The following is a 17,763-nucleotide window of genomic DNA, read 5'->3' on the forward strand; positions in this document are numbered from 1 at the left end:
GAGGAAAAGAGTCAAGGAGGTTGAGAATGGAGGAGGAAGAAAGAAGGAGCCAATGTTTTTGTCTTTTATCACTGGATTTCCTCATCAACCAATACCTCACAGCTCACATTCATAGCGTGTATGATCTCTACTCTTTATGCAGGTGAGTTCTGCTGAGATTCTAAGGGAATAAAGGAAGTAGAAACCAGATGGTTTTATTGGTTTTGATGTTCCAACTAATCTGTGGAGATATTATTGTGCCTAAATTCACGTGTAAATGCTTTTGTACAAAATGGCTTCCAGTCTAATTTTTCCATCACAGTCATGAATAGCTAATTACAACCTGTTCACATCGCTAGATAGACCATTGCCAGTGAGCTTCCTCCCACCATGGGAAATGGTGACAACTGCAAGCTACCTCTTCTACTTACCCCTGTGTTGGGCCTCTCCAGACAGGGCATGAGCCTTGGCTAGTAACGCACTTGCCTCTGCAGTTTGGGGGCTGACGTCAGTGAACAAAGAAACACAGAGAGAATAGGCCTGGAATAGAGAAAATCATTATCAAGAGTACCCAAATGACAGTATTTCAGAGGATTTTCTAATAGCTCTCATGAAATTGCTAGTTGAGAGCTGTGGATATCTAATCATGGAGTTATAAGAGAGGTGAGTTTGAGTCCCAGCTATTTCCTGTGAGTCTTGAGCAAGTAACTTCACCTTCACATGTAAAAGAAATATATAGTTTCCATCAATTGTGGTTTGGAAAATATTAATGAGATGGTTACATGCAAAGCACACATAATACCATCACATGGTAAGTTCTCAATAAATATTAGCCACTATGATGTCTTATTAGGTGTCATGGCAAAACTAAAATCACAACTTTAGCTAAGCTTCTCAAAGGTTCGTTATCAAAGGAAGTTCAGGAGAGTTAAGTATGGACCCTAAAACCATACTGCCTGGGTTCCTATCCCAGCTCAGCCACTGATGACTCAGGCAAGTCACAAACTTCTTCAAATATAAAACCGGAATGACAAAAATGACTGTTACAAGCAGTTGCTGTAAAGATTAAATGAATTAATACGTGTAAAGTGTTTAGGATACCACCTGGAATGTCCTAAGCATGACAGAAGTGGAGATTTTATTACTATTATCATTCGTACTAAAGTGGAAGGAGAAAGAAGAGAGAAACCCCTGGCCCACACCCACCAGAAAGAAAAAAGCCCCCTTCCCCCGTGCCTCATAGTTCACACGGGTCAGACACTGTGAGGTATCTCAAGGAGCCCCAGAGATTTCAGACAACACTATGGAGCTAAGGTAGAGTTCAGAGCTGGTATGTGTGCGGGCTCTGAGGACTCAAATTCTCTAAGTTCAAATCCCTGCTCTCCTACTTGTTAGCGACACAACTTCAGCTGAATTAGCTGTAACTCTTTAAGCTTCCGATTCCTCATCCTTAAAATGAGATCAAATCATAATAATGCCTCCACTTCATAGGCGTATTGCATGGATTAAATGAGTATACCCTCAAGGGCACATAGTAAAAGCAGCCCATAAATGTTAACTATTTGTGTTGCTGTTGGGAAACACTGACTATATCTTGTTTTGGCAATCCTGATCTGACCGCCGCTGCACAGTCTTGGACACAAGAAGCTGATGGCTTGCTCTGTAAACTGGACTCCCTGCCTTCAGACCAACATCCCCTAACATTTCTCCACGGTGTGATTACCTGCAATGCATTTTCTACAGTATCAGACTGTTTTCACATATACCATTGAATTGCATTGCACGGTTTCTATGATACAGGAAATCTAATCCACTTTTGGCTTCCGGAGGTACCAGAAGCCACAAACAGGTTCTTATTTGAGGAGAGAAAAGGCGAATTTAATAAGTTTCAAGGGAAGTTTCAAGTACAGGATGCATCAAAAAGCCCCACACTGTTTTCATTATAATGACTCAACATTCCTTCCTATTTTGTTTTGTTTTCCCCTGGGCATTTGTCAAATTAGTTACCTCCAAGTGAAATACTCTTTTGTCGGTTTAAATTTAGACTTGTTGATACAACCAGCTGGGCTAGCCTAGAGGACAAATGACAGCATCACACCAAAATATCATGATTTTTTTTTTTTCATTTTAAAAAAGCCCTTTGTGTTTGCTAAAGCCTTAAGTTTGGTTGCCCCTACGGCTTTTGTCCCTGGAGCAGACTCACTTGCTTACCTCTTCCCAGCACCCACAGAGATGAGGGGAAGCCTGGGAGGGGAAATTTGGTCCCAGATCAGGTCAAACAGCAGATACACTCATCCTGAGTCCGGATTCTCTGCCCATGTTGTTTAAGGTTGAGTAAGGGCTCTTGTGTGGATCTGGCGGGAAATCCACCCCACCCCCTAGTTCTTCTGAGAAGCCCAAGCTTCCCTGGTCCTGGGAACGGGGCATGGGGCCAAAGAAGGCCAGTAGGCTGGTGCTCCAGCCAACTCACCAACCTGCTGCAAGTACTGGATGGCCTGATCATGGTTCCTCCTCAGCTGCTCGATCTGCGCGATCTCCTCGTACAGACTGACCAGATCTGATGTCCTATCACCCTTAGCAGCAATAACATTGCCAATTGCCTTTTCAAAGTATGCCAGAGCAAGGTTCAATCTGTGGACGGCCAAGGAGGCTCTATAAGAAGAGGGACAAAGATGCAAAGTCAGAGGGTCCCCTTACTTTGCAGACACAAAAGGAACTGATTCTAAGAATGAAACGATTTGGCCTTTAGAGGCCAATTATCTGAGTGGGTGACTAAAATCCAGTCTTGCTATAAACAAACTCCCATTAACCTGCATTTTACCCACCAGATTCCACTGACTGATATTCACTCCCATTAATACAGCATGCTATAGTCTAATTTTATAAAAAAGCATAAAATGGCTTCCAGCAGTTCACAAGATGGGTTATTTACCCGTAAACACAGACTTTCTAGAATCAGAATAAAATTTTATTCTGACTCCCTCTCTTTCAGACCAATACAAAGCCATTGCTTTGTCTTGTTTGATTTAGTTTATTCCTCCTCAGTTAAAAATGAGGATAGAGAAAACAATGTAAATATTCCTTCCAAAAGACAGTGGTTCAATAAATTATGGCACATCATATAATAAAATACTTCAGGCTTTAAAAACCATGCTTCCGTTTTGAACTAAATAATATGAGGAGAAATTAAAAGTGTGGCAAATTTTAAAAAGTGATAAGACTACTTCAAATTGACCCTGACAGGGGCGCCTGGGTGGCTCAGTCAGTTAAGTGGCCGACTTCGGCTCAGGTCATGATCTCTCGGTCCGTGAGTTTGAGCCCCACATCGGGCTCTGTGCTGACAGCTCAGAGCCTGGAGCCTGTTTCAGATTCTGTGTCGCCCTCTCTCTGACCCTCCCCTGTTCATGCTCTGTCTCTCCCTGTCTCAAAAATTAATTAAAAAAAAAACGTTAAAAAAAAAATAAAATTGACCCTGACATATCTATCTATCGATTGATCAATCTTTATCTCTAAAATATCCATAGTAGTTATGTTTGGGTTGTGAAATTAAAACTAACTCTTATTTTCTTCTTCATATCTATATTTTCAAATCTTCCAAAACAAAATATAATTTAAAAAATGAGAATAAAAAAGCATTTCATTAAAGTTTATTCCTCTAGAGACAGCAAGACACAGGCAAATAACATGGTAGTTCAAAGCTGGTTCTCACAGTTATTAGCTTTAAAAAAAATTTTTTTTAATGTTTATTTATTTCTGAGAAAGAGAGACAGAGACAGAGAGTGAGTGGGGGAGGAACAGAGAGACAGGGAGACACAGAATCTGAAGAAGGCTCCAGGCTCTGAGCTGATAGCACCGAGCCTGATGTGGGGCTCGAACTCACAAACCATGAGATCATGACCTGAGCTGAAGTTGGACACTTAACTGACTGAGCCACCCAGGTGCCCCCCTCAGTTACTAGCTTTATGGTCAAATTCCAGGAGTCTAAATTTCCTTCCAAATAAAACAATGATAAGAATACCTAAATTACAAGGTTATAAAGATTAGATAAAAAATTGTACATGAAATTACTTAACATATAGTGGATACACAATCAATATTACTTCCCCTCACCCTTTGCTTCTTCCATCTTTGTATTCCCAAAGTGGAAAAAATATGTATGTATATGAAATTATTTTATATAAGGCATTCCACAAGTTACAATTTATTTTAAACTGAAAGATTCATTCTTCCTCTGAAGATTGGGATTAACAATCAAAAGAGCACTGGCATGTTATCTGGTAATTCTTTCCAGAAAAAATATTTGATCAATCAGACCACTATTTCCTTTGACTGTTACAGCAGAAGTTACAGAATGAAAATGCCTCTCATCAAGAGCTTGTAGGGAGATATTAGCAAAGTTGTCTGGCCTAAACAATCACAGTATATTTTCCCTACCTTTAAAATGAGAAAGGGGATTGCCCTTACTAGATATTTGCTCTCTATGAAATATAAGTCAATGTGGTACAGAAGGTGAGCTATGGATTAAGAAGACCCATCTGTAGTGTTGGATCTTCTACTAGTCATTCTGTCACCTTGAGTTACTTACTCTTCCTGTGCCCTAATTTTCTTACCTGTGAAATGAAAACAAAAATACCTACCTCATAGCTTGCGGTAGAGGATTGAACTAAATAAATGACGTAGCGCACTTAGAATAGTCCTTGGAGATAGTTACACTGTTCCAACACTTAGAACAGTGCAGGTACAAAATAGATACTAAATAAATACTGTAGAATGAATGAGTGAAATACGCACTAGTATTTATTCTGAAAAAGGAACAAGGCTATCTTTCACATACGGCACAAAAACCTTAGCCACTGACCCATGTGACAGCAGCAGACATTCACTAGACTCTAATTTATGGCTCCGTGGACTTATATCAATAGTTTGATCTAATGTTGGGCATTCAAACACCTCCCCACCATTTCCCATTTGATTTCTAGGTTCATGGTTGTTTAGAGCAGGTAGGCATGACTCATGTATTTCATTTACTTACCATTCTGTCATCAACCCTACCATGCCAAGTGTTTACAGTTTTGGAACCAGATTGTGGATGTGCAGATATCTTAAAAATCTAAGGAACAGTAAACCTTTTATTATTCTTTTTTTCCCCTGATAATCTGCTGGGCCCACTCTTATATGTAAATACTGTGATTCTCTCTGAGGATACCTAACTCAACTGCAAACCAGTTAAGTCTTGTTCTGGCTTGAACACATCCCAAGTACTTGGTTTCCATATGGAACAGAACTTTCCTTAAAAATTCATGGGCCGTGCATAGCTTTCATGGGCTTCCAATAAACAAACGGTCTTCATTAGGTACTCTTTCCTTGTCTTTTAAGATACCATGCTTCATGACAAAAGTAGGTGGCGATTCAGAAAAAGACATAATTTGAGACTAGGTGTGAAAGACAGAATAAGGGCGAGGAGTCCATGAGTTCAGACCATGGATCCAACACTTGTCACCGTGGACGGTTTGTTTAATCTCAGCCTCAGTTTCCTCTCTCTCTCTCTCTACAATAATTGCACCAACTACCTCACTGCTGTCTATGAGAATTCAATGGGCACTGCACATAAAGCTTAGACCATGGTGTGTGCGTTTGGTAAATAAAACGCCTCTTTTATCACCATCTGAGTATCTGGGTTTTTTGCCCTGAGTATTTTTTCTCCCCTTATACAGAAGAGCACAGAACAATCATGTGATACCGGGCCTCATTCACAAAAGCCTAAGCCTCTCAAAGCCCAGATCTTACCTGCCCAAAGCAATTGTCAGGTCTTTCTCCGAGACTTGTAATCTGTGAACACTTCCCTCACATAATTCTTTCAGCTCCTTCATGTTTCTCTCTGCCTTCTGCAGGTTGAAATAAGCCTCTCTGCCAGTGAAACAGTCAAGGAAAATGCTAGGCACACAAACTCCCCCACTTCCCAGGGACAACGGTTGATAAGTAAACAAAAGGGCCACTTGGGAAAATGAAGCAGAATTTGAAAAACAGGCACTTTACTATGTTCTTTATTTTCTATACGTATATGTTGTCAAGAATTCTTTAGAAAATAAACAGAGACCTGGGTTTCTCATGGCAGTAGTCTGAATCCAGGGCTGTGGTGGGTGGTGAGCATTTGGAGAAGTGAACAGAAACTGTAAATTATGCTAGATTTCCTTTAGAGGCATCCATGGTGTGATAATACTCACTTTTCCCAAGTTGCTTCCTGTGAATGGTAAAAGAGAGGAACTAATTCTGCTGAAAGGGACTTTCTGGATCATTTAGAAAGTCCAAGCAAAACAGATTTTTGGCAAAAGGCAAACAGCAAGAAAGAAAATCCCCTTAATTCCCAAATATCCTATTTCCCACATAGTCAGTAGCCCCTTCTAAAGGCATAACAGAGAAAGGCAACGAATCAGTGTTTACAAGTTGAGTACCAAGACCAAAAAAGCAGAGAGGGGAACGTGGTAAAGAGGAGAGAAGAAGGACACATGGTCTCCAAGAAGACTCATGGTTAATTTTGTTTAATATGGAATGCTTTATAAATTTGCATATCATCCTTGTTCGGGGGCCGCGCTAATCTCTGCATCGTTCCAACTTTAGTGTATGATCGATCGTGAACACGAAATACCATGCACAGTTTTCAAGTAGAGATAGTACCAAAAGACTGTAAAAATCACACGCTTTTTGAAGAGTAATGGTCCGCCTCTGGGGACATAGAGAACTATTTCTTTTGTCTTTTTTGCTTGGCCTCCAGCTTCATGGCAGTATTCTCAACAGCATTTCAGAAAAACAAAAATGATCAAGAGTCCATTAAATCAGAGACTTCTGGCTGCAGGTTACAATCACCTGGGGGACTTTAAAAAATCTCAATAAACAGATGAACCCCAGACCTACTAAATCAAAATCTCGAGGGTGGGACCCAAACAGCAATAATTCTTAAAGCTCCCCAGGGGTTACAGGTGCTGCCTAGTTTGACAAACATTGCTTTAAATTACCACCCGCTCTCCCCACTCCTATACCACCCCCCACCATCACCCATGTCCTCACTGCTAAAACTGGTCTTCTTGGGTGCTCAATCAAGCAGGACACACTCCGGAAACTTTTCAGCTGGCTAGGGGACAGGTCACCAGTGAGATCCCTCTCATGGCTCAACTCAGAGTTTATATGAACAGATACAGGAGGAATATTCATACCCTTCTAGATGGAGGTAAGAGGCTTGGGGGGGGGGGGCGGATGTCAGAACAGAGCTGTGAAGCCTGGTTCAATCTCCCCTGCTCCTAGGTGAGACGACCCGCCTGGGGACATGTGCTCCCAACTCCCCCCCCCCCCCCCCCCAGCTCTGATCACAGGCCCAGCCAGGAAAGGAAGGATATTGGTTCTGTAGGAGCCAGGCCACCCCCACGGTGTAGTACAGCATGACCAGAGCTTCCAGGATTTCCTTTTTCTCCGTGTTTGAGGTCGTGTTTTCCTTCCAGGTCAGCAGTGTGCTCCTGGCAGATTCAGCATGTTTCTTGGCCTGAGCTGGGAGGCCTGGGGAAGTTTGAGGGTGGGTGGCAAGAAGAAAAACATTAAAAAGTCATGTTTCAGTGAAAGACAATACTGGGAGGAAATAGGTGGGTAGTGTGTCTGTCGTGTGCTCTATAGTATTAGTTTCCAAAGCTGGCTGCGCATCAGAATGATCTGGAATGCTTGTAGAGAATATAGATTCCTGGGCCCCACCCCAGACCTACTGAGTTGGAATCTCTAGACGAATAGAGTCCAGCAATCTATATTTTTAATTAATTCCACAAGTGCTTCTTATGCAGCCATCAGAGCATTTATCTGGGGTCCAGTCTGGAAATCACTAGTAGACCAGGATTAGAAGCTGAGTATCCTGTTCCCAATCCTGCCGTTAATGCCATGTGACCTTTTCAACCCACAAAGCTTCTCCATCCTCCAAATGTAAAATGACAATAATTATAGAAGCTGTGCCTTTACCAAACACCTGGAGCTAGTCCAGGAACAAACTAGGTTAGGCCACAGAGTGCTACGCTTTGAGCTTTCTGGAAAAAGCATTCTAAAAATACAAGGGCTTATGAATACAATTACTTCCATCTGGGGATTTTTTTTTTTCAATCCAAGATGAGGCTGGATAGGCTAATTGGTCACACACACACGCACACGCACACGCACACGCACACACACGCACACACGCACACTCTAATTGCTAAAGGCAGTGAGGCCCCCACTAAGAAGACAAAGGGATCCCTGATGGGAAAAGAGTAGCTCCAGAGAAAAGAGAAAGGCCAGCAGAGAACATATTATCCTAAAACATTATCTCCTCTGCTCTACTGAAGACAGTTAGGGCTGGTGTTCACATTCAGCTCTCCTCTCTGCAGGTTGGTAAACATATTCACCCCTGCCAGGTAGGCCCACTGCACCCGTAATTCTCACTTCACAGCCCCATCCCTCAGTCCGCTCTGCCTCTGGCCCTTAGAGCCTGTTTTCACAGTACAGGTAGAATGAATGGCCACAAAGATGATCTTGAAAGGTCTTGAGGCCTGTGGCCCTCATACATTCCATGTGCAGGACCTCCTTAATGAGTCGCTACAAGGTAGGGGGAACAAAGGTTCCCTGGGAGAGCCCTAAAAGGGACCTGGAAGCCAAGAAGTCTTTGTAGAACACTCAGAGGTTCCTGTTCTGTAGGTCTCAACTTAAGAGATAAATGGAGTCTGTGGCCAAAGAGATGGCTGTGCCCTAAGTTACCAGGTAATAGCACCCCTCAAATTGCACTGCACTTCATAAACACCCTGTGAAATGCAGATTCCTGAGCCTTGTTTCCAGTAGTTATGGTTGACAGGTTCTGAGGTGAGAACAAAGGATTTACATTCATAACAACCATCCTAGGTGATACTGATGCAGGCTGTCTAAAAACCACACTCAGAAAAGCATTTAGTAAAATCTTTATACAAGCGGTGGGACTCATCTTACTTTGAAGAGTAGGTAGTTTGACTGATAGAGAAGAATGAGGAGGGGTTTCCACTTGTAGTAAACAGCCTGAGGCCATAAAGACAGAATAGGCAAGCGTGTGTGTGTGTGTGTGTGTGTGTGTGTGTGCGCGCGCGCACGTGCATGCACACAGGCACACCCATGTGCATGCATATGCTGGTGGGGTGGGGTGGGGGCATGTAGGAGCACCATGGAAGGCAGTAAGGAGACCAGCCTGACTGAAAGGGAGATTTAAATGTAAAGACACCCCGTGTGAATTGGTTGGGAAAAATGGAATCTTGGATGCCAAGTTGAGGAGGCTGGATTTGATCTGGTGGGTAATGGGAAGTCTTTATAGGTCTTGAAGAAGGGAGCAGCTACAGAAAAACCTGCCAAGGACATCAGACAAAGACAATAAAACTGGAAACTAAGGAAGTCTTTTTATCAAATAGGCTGTTTCTACAACCACACAGGCCCTTGGAAGTGTGTCAGCAAGAAGTGAAGGAACCCAATCTAGATGCTTCCCTCTGTCTGTAGGAAGGAGCAAAGTGAAGCTGGCTGAGCCACTGAAAACCACCCCTGAATCAGCACAATGCTGCTTCTGGGCTCCTGAATGGGAAACTAATGAGAAAATAGTTCCGAGGCTTTGCAAGTCTGCCCTGCCAGCCATCCCCACCTAAGTGTCCAGTTCTGGCTGTGAAACCCCCAGAGGAATACTTTTCCTCTAAGTTCAGCAGCCAATCAATTATCGGGTTCCTCTTCTCCACTTTATCATGCCCCACAGTGTGGTCCTTCTGATGAAAAAGCTGAGCTGTGTAACCACTGGGTTTAAACAAACTGAACATGGATCTCAATTTAAAATGGCTCATTAGGGGCACCTGCGTGGCTCAGTCAGTTAAGCGACCGGCTCTAGATTTCAGCTCAGGTCGTGATCTCACAGTTCATGACTTCAAGCCCCATGTCAGGCTTTGAGCTACAGTGTACAGCCTGCTTGGGATTCTCTCTCTCTCCCTCTCTCTCTGCCCCTCTCTTGCTCACTTTCTCTCTGTCTCTCAAAATAAATAAATAAACATTTTTTTATTTCAAAAAAAAAATAAATAAAATAATAAATTGGCTCCTTAAAGCCAGCCCCAAAGGAAAAAGTCACTCCTTTACTGTTCCCAGAATCCATTCTGGTCTCCAAAGTGGGGTGCATGTAGCCCTACAGTTTGCAAGATGCCATAATGATGTAGGGAAAAAAACTAAATGTCTCTGTTCTTAAAATTTTTGTTTTCTATTTTTATGAATATATAATATTATATAAGATATTAATACTACTGCCATAACTTATCATAAATACACACACATGGAGAGTACTCAAATTTTTTGTAGTGATAAGGGAGCTAATTCTCAAGCGTTTAAGAGATCACTGCTCTAAACAAACGTTTTCCAATATTTTCAACTATGAAAGAGCTCGTCTCATGTTAAAAAAAACTCACTTTGTGATATTTTTCTGGCATTTCCTACGTGAGAAAATTCATGATGACAAAAAGTACTATGAATCAGTGTCAATAATAATTTGAAATAGATTTGCATTTTACTGATTTCAAGAACACCCTCTTCGATGTAAAGATAACACTGCATAGATGTATATGTATGAGTCTCATGTCAACCCTCTCTGGAGGAGGCTCACAGATTGATGATCTTGTTCTTGAACTCCAAGCCCCATCTCCCTAGTTCCAATGTCAACTCTGAGAGACCAAGTCATTTTCCTTTACTTGTCCTTCTTCCAAGCCAAGGACACCATCCTTCTCCCTGCACCAACAGTTCGGCAATTACAGAGGGAAAAATCAGACCTGCTCCTGGAGCCTGAGATTCAGAAATTACAGGGGATGTTGATGACTTGGAAATGGGTCCCAGTATTGTCCACCAAACATATCAAAGCATTTTGCTTTAGTTTGGGATGTGATTCCACAACTGATGTCTGTTATTCTGACTCAGGCCAGAGGGAATCTGCTCGGAGACACCCAGTCTTTGGAGTTGCTGCTGTCACCTTTGATCATCATCTATATTTACGAAGTCAGCCTACAGCCAGACTTCCCAGATACCAATCTTGCCTCAGCCACTTCCTACTATCCCTGTGGTCTTGAACAAGTTACTTTATCTATGCTGCAGTTTATTCACCTATAAAATGGTAATGAAAATACTTTCTACCCTGTAGGGTTCTTGTAAGAATGTAATTAATTCATGAAAATAAATGGTGCCTGGCACATAGCAACGAAATGAATTTGAGAAAATTACTCCTCCTCCTCCTACTACCAGCGTCCATTCTCTGAAGCCACTTATTAAATGTGCCCTTGCTTTGGACATTTTTCATAGAGCTGCTTACAGAATCCCTGGAAAAGGCTGCATTCTCAAATGCAATCTCATTGCAGGCAGGCATGAGGTTTCCTGCAGGTCAGGTCACCTGGTTTTTATCATTCCCTGTTATCCCTGTATCAGTGTGGGTTGTTTTTGCTTTTGTTTTTTTACCAACTAGACAGAGAAGGTAGAGTTCATAACTTACGCTTCTTTTTTCTGTATTTTACGGCGCTTGTAATAATAGAGCCTGGGATACCTAGAAGGTCTCAGCAATAACAGGCTAATTTACTGCTTTATTAATAATAAGCAAAATATCAGGAAACCGCTTATCTATGCACTTACATTCTTCTTCCTGAACTCTTGCCAGCACTTCCCCACTAGGTGACAAGCACCTTGTTGTTCTGTGCCTGCCCTTTGCTCACCCGCTGAAGCGCTAGGCTCCTTAGGCTGGTCCCCAGGTCTGCTGGCACTAGGGTCCCACCTCCGGCCCATGCTCTAGCCCACTATACGGCAGCCTTCACATTGTGCCCTGCAAAGGCTCTGTGCTCTCTCATGTCAACTCCTGAATCCCATTCCATCAATCGCCTCTTTTTTAAAACCTTCAAATGCTCTCACTAAAGGGCTCTTTCCTCACTCTACAATCTTCCTCTTCTAAAATCATCTTCACATGACTTTTTTGGGTCGGCCAGTTACTCTCCACTTTTCTCTTGTTCCTTTCAGTATGCAGGGCCCAGGCCCCCACGCAGTCCCTTCGTGCCTGGGATCTGGCTTTTGCTCCAACCACTCTGCTGGCACTTTTCTCCTGAGGCCCCCAAAGACCTCCTACTAAATAAATCCAGTCACAGTTTCTCAGACACTCTTAGCTGCTTGGCTTCTCCTCTTGGCCCCTAGGACACTGCACCAACCCAGTTCTCCTTTCTAAACCTTCTCTAATTGCTTCCTTGCTAATAACTCTTGCTGATAACTAATAACTTGCTAATAACTCTTTGCTCCCTTCTCCAAGGGTCTGTCTTTCAGTGTCTTCCTTTTCTTCTCTTTCCCTCTTGGAAGTCTGAGCAATTCCTAGCACCTCCACCTCGGCCTCCAAGCTTACAACTTTCCACATCCCCTTCCCAGGTCTGCCCTCAAACACTCCTCCATGCTTGCGACTCTCCTCCTGTCCTCCCAAGTTCTAGTCCCAAATTTCCAGCACCAGGTAAAAATGTGCTAGTGGATTTCTAAAAAAATTTTTTTTAATGTTTATTTATTTTTGAAAGAGAGAGAGAGAGAGACAGAACGTGAGTGTGGGAGGGGCAGAGAGAGAGAGGGAGACACAGAATCTGAAGCAGGCTCCGGGCTCCGAGCTGTCAGCACAGAGCCCGATGTGGGGCTCAAACTCACAGACCACGAGATCATGACCTGAGCCAAAGTCAGCCGCCCAACCAACTGAGCCACCAAGGTGCCCCAAAAACATGCTAGTGGATTTCTCTACTGCAATTCAGAATCACCAAAACCTGGATACACCACTCCTCTCCCCAGTGCACTCCTGTCCCTGACCTACTTCCCTCTGTAAATGGCACCTGCCAGGGCTGGACCTTCATGGTCATCTTTGGGCCTCAATTCTCCTCAACCCCTAATTGAACATCACATCCTGCCAATTCTTCCTTCACAGCCTTTTTTTAAAGGCTATATTTGAGGGGGCACCTGGGTGGCTCAGTCGGTTAAGTACTCGACTCTTGGTTTCGGCTCAGGTCACAGTCTCACGGTTCATGAGTTCGAGCCCCATATCAGGCTCCGCACTGACAGCATGGAGCCTGCTTGAGATTCTCTCTCTCTCCCTCTCTCTCTGCTCCTCTCTCTCTCAAAATAAATAAATAAACTTAAAAAAAAAGCTTAACGGTTACATTTGAATAGATAATACATTTCCACAGTTCAAAAGTTAAAATTGTATGAGAAGGTCAATGTTGAGGGGCCTCACTTCTAATCTTCCCTTTTACTGCAATCCCCCACTAGGTAATTTGTTTTTGCTTCTGTCTTGTGTATCCATCAGTGTTTATGTAAATATAAACACAGATTCTCTCTCTCCCCTTCTTTTTTTCTCACAAAATGAGGCATATTAAACACCATACCATGTTGCACATTCTCTTTTGCCTAACGATGCATCCAGGAGCTTTTTTCCTAGTAGTATATGGCACTTCCTCATGCCCTTTTTAAAGCTGCATTTAACCTGCCGTGGGTATTAGTCCTCTAGTGGTGAGGGCACTGTTTTTTTCCAATCTTTTACGACAATAAATAGTGCTGCCAAGCATGATCTTATCCATATGTTTTAAGTATGTATTCAAGAAAAAGTCCCAAGAAGATAAAAGATAGATGCATCTGTCCTTCAGAGACTCTTAAATCCCTACCTTCTCATCATCCCACTTGTCACTTCACTAGCACATTATTACTACATACACCTAGATGACTGGATAGCTTACCTTCTGGCATCATTGCTAGATTAACCTTTCTAAAAGCACACTTTGCTTCATTCATCTCCTTGCTGGAAAAATCTCCAGGAGTCCTCCTTGCCTACCAAACAAATCACAAATTCCTTAGCCTATATATAAAACCCACCACAGTCTGCAAACACACCCTCTTTTCCAGGTTCACCCCAACAGCCTGCTCACTGCTTTCAAAGATACACATTGTGCTGTCCCTCCAGGCTCCGTTCTTCACCAGAAGGCCACCCCTTCCTTCTGCCCAAGCTCTGCACATTCTTTAAGGGTCTTCCTGAATGACCCCTGCCCTCTGAGTCTACCACTTACCACCTCAGTCAGAAATGATTCCACCCAACTTCCCCAAAGCCCTGTATTTAAATCACTTACATGGCATTTGACTTCTGGTGCCTTCTGTCATAACTATGTCTGTATGTAGTTCACCTTCCACACGAGGTGGTAAGTTCTTTGGGGCAAAGACTGTGCCTTCTCTACCTTAAATTTCCCAATGTGCTCTTCATGGTATTTCAAATATGTAAGTCTCTCAGTAAATACTCACTGGAAGACTGTTTATTGAGAGAAGTCAGCCCTTGGGCTTGACCCCCCCCCCCCCCCCCCCCGCCCAGTTCTGGAAGAGGCTCACAGGGAAATGAGGCAAGAAGGTCTGAAGGCTGTAAAACACACACGTGCAGTGAAGCATGAACACTCACAGATGCATACATCCCACCTACACAGAAGGCTGGCTCATAAATTCCACCCATTTTACAGCAGCTGAGGATTAATGACAACAAAACTAAGTGGAGCTCAGCAAGACTTCATCCCTCTTGAAGGTTTGTGATTTCTCAAAGCTTTGGTTGGTTTATCCCATGGACCGCAGACTTTAAAAAGAGTTAAAGGGACTGGGTAAATATTATAACTGAAATAGGAGGTTTTTCTCAAGAAAAGGTCACGATCATAATCTATTCTGGAAAAATTCTAGGCTAGGTTTCAGAAAGTCTGGGTTCAAGGCTGGGCACTGTTAAACTACATAGGCACTTGGTCTAATCAGGAAGTTGCTTTTCCCATCAAGGAAAAATCAACAAAACCTTCCTTTACGGGAAAACTTTTTTCCTCCCTCCAACATACTACCCCAAATGTGGTTCACCATTCGTGTGACAGGAAGAACTGTAAATTGAGGAAAAAAGGATGGTGTTCTCACCATCTTTTGTGATAGGACCGACTCACCTATCTTGACTCAGCCTGGAACCTAACTGGAAAAGTAAAACTCAGAGTCTGTTTGTGACCGTTCATGGAATGGGTTGATTTCAGAAGATGACGACCAACTTCCTTCCACAGACCTACCACCATAACCTCTCCCAACACAGGGAGGGACCTGCGGCCTGGCCCACGTTCAGACAAATGTCCCCTTCAAACACTCGTGGGGCTTCCCCTCCAGTTCGAGCCGCCATCACTTCAAGTCTCAGGTTCAGCAAGTCTCCTAGACAGTCTCACTGAGTCTGGGCTCTCCCAGGGCCCAAGAGTGTCCCTGTCGGTGCCAAAGCAAATGCCAGTGATCTGCCACCTGCCAGCCAAATCCACGGGTCTCTCTTCAGCCCGCATGTCATCTGACCTCCCTCTGCCACCTGACACTGCACTGCTTTTTGAAACCCTTTCTCCGACACGGCCCCTCCTGATTCTTCTATTTCCTTTGCCAACTCTGCTTCCGCGGACCTTCCCGATGCTCTCATCCTCCTATCTTCTCTCCTCTGCCTTCTTTCCCTCTCTTTCTACATCCTTTTGCTGATCAAGCTCATATGCTCTTATGGCCTCAACTTGCTCCTGTGTGCTAACCCTCCCAAGCCGACATCTTTCCTGAGCCCGAGCTCCACTCCTCAGCTGCCTACTGACCATCCCACCATGATGTTCCCCGAGTACCTCACGCTGGCTGAGATCCAGCCTGTCTGAAACCAGACTCGGCATCCTCTTCCTCCTTCCCCCATACGCCTGCTCTTCCCCTCTAGTTCTCCATTTCAGCTAACCGTCCAGGTCATGCCCTGTGCAACCTCAGCTCTTCCCTCAGCTTCTCGCCCCAAGTAGAATTGCCCACTAAACATCACCACTTCTGAGTCATTTCTTCTGCATTCCAACTGCCGTGGCCAGTGCCTTCATTGACTCCTGTCTGGGCAGGATAGAGGCCTAACTGATCTGCACCTCTACTCTTTCTATCAATCCAACCCATCCTCCAGAGTCTCTAACAGAAGCTTGATTATGTCACCACCTCAGTCAGAAACTTTTTAAAAAATTTATTATTCTGTTTATTTATTCTGAAAGAGAGAGAGAGAGAGAGAGAGAGAGAGAAAGAGAGAGAGGGAGACACAGAATCCAAAGCAAGGCTCCAGGCTCTGAGGTGTCAGCACAGAGCCCGACGCGGGGCTCGAACCCATGAGGGTGAGATCATGACCTGAGTGGAAGTCGGAAGCTCAACCAACTGAGCCACCCAGGTGCCCCTCCCTCAGAAACTTTTAATAATTCCCTGAAGTCCTTGATACGTGGGGCCAACTTAACTTTCCAGTCCTATTACCAGGCATGACCTGTCTGTCCTAAGGTGTCTCCTGTTCTACCCTAACTTCTTGGTCCAGGGGGAAACTACAGTGTTCCGTGCAAGTAGTTTCATAGAGAATAAAACACCCTTTCACTCCATCTCCTCAGATCAACACATATGGAGGCCCAACTCTGTGTTCTCTACCATTCCTCTCGAAATCTACTTGGAAAACTTGTACTCCTCTGTCAAAGACAGGACAAATGTCACCTTCTTTCTGCAGCCTTCCCTATTTCCCTCTCCAGTGGCAGAAGCACTCACCTGCCTCATTTGTTTCTCCAGAACTTTGTTCCCGCCTCTATTATAACTTGTTCCTGCCTATTATAAGATCTCTGTATGCTTATAGAATATCAGTATTCATTTATGTATCCCTGGTGCCTACCACAGTGCCACCAGACTTAGAACAGGAATTCTCTAAGTGTTAAAGTGGCACAAAGCTAAAATGTGACTGTTATCATGAAGGCAACACGTTTATGAGGATGAAATAGAGAAATTCCAAATGAAGAACAGTGTAGCTCTAGAAGAAAATTGCCTTTTGCTGAAGACCTTCCTGGCGTCTCTTAAATCTCACAGACAAGTGGCTGCTGTTCTGCCAGTAGGTGAGGACCCCCTCCTGTCTTTAGCCACGCCGGCCTTCTCTCAGAACACAACAGATGTGTTCTAAGGCCTAAAGGAGCCTGTGACCTCACTGGCCCCAGTGTCAACCACTCATGGGCTTGCCACATCAGTAGTCAATGAATCTAAAGTTTCATGTAAAACATGAGCTCAAAAGGGCCCAAGGAGCCCTAAGAAGGAACACACGTTCTGAGTTTAATAGAATTTATGATAGTGGTTAATAAATTGGATTCCATTTCAACTTTTCCAAAAGCTCTGATTTTTGATATCCAGGCTCCTTATGGCCCAGGCATATTGCTTCCCTTCTCCTGGAGCGCTCAAATCTCTCAAGACCTTAAGTCACTCACATAAGCTATGCCCCACCTGAAGACTCAGGTCCAAGGGGTACTTGAAAAAGCCCCGGGCCAGAGGCTCAGTTCTACCCAGTGGTAACATCTGCTGATCCACACTGTGCACCAGGCACTGTACATGAGACCAGTCCCTGCTCTCATGGAGCTTCTGTTTCAGGGACAGAGGCATTTTTAAACAAAGCACATGTGAGTTTGTACAAAGAGATCCATGGCAGAGATGTCCCTGCAGGAGGACGTGGCTGGCCAAGGGGCACAGAGCCCTGAGCTGACTGTGTCCTCAGTTCCAGAGATGTGTTTTGGCCTCAGTCCATCTGAACAAATATTTCCTGAGCCTCTACTGCAAAATTCCTGCCCTTGTGGATCTTACACTTAGGTTTCAGTTTTAGCAAATGCATTCCTATCTTGTTCCTCTGTACAGAATTCCTTCCAGAAGCTTCATTTCTCTAGGATGAGGACTGTCTTT

At 43.8% G+C, this 17,763-nt stretch overlaps 1 protein-coding gene and 1 pseudogene across 9 annotated transcripts in view; both read right to left on the reverse strand.

Annotated features, from left to right (window-relative positions):
• The window catches only part of TTC23L (tetratricopeptide repeat domain 23 like), a 61,171-nt gene that overhangs the window by 32,927 nt on the left and 10,481 nt on the right, over positions 1 to 17,763 (reverse strand). For all 9 annotated transcript variants that reach the window (XM_045038237.1, XM_045038234.1, XM_045038253.1 and 6 more), the window contains exons 5-8: positions 7,371 to 7,527; positions 5,767 to 5,892; positions 2,454 to 2,631; positions 411 to 519 (exon numbers count right to left, since the gene is read on the reverse strand). In XM_045038237.1, coding sequence (XP_044894172.1) covers positions 411 to 519; positions 2,454 to 2,631; positions 5,767 to 5,892; positions 7,371 to 7,527 — 570 coding nt within the window. The remainder of the gene's footprint in view (positions 1 to 410; positions 520 to 2,453; positions 2,632 to 5,766; positions 5,893 to 7,370; positions 7,528 to 17,763) is intronic.
• LOC111556967 lies at positions 6,518 to 6,610 on the reverse strand (annotated as a pseudogene).

The sequence above is a fragment of the Felis catus genome, chromosome A1 (genome assembly GCF_018350175.1).
Source record: "Felis catus isolate Fca126 chromosome A1, F.catus_Fca126_mat1.0, whole genome shotgun sequence".
Lineage (NCBI taxonomy): Eukaryota > Metazoa > Chordata > Mammalia > Carnivora > Felidae > Felis > Felis catus.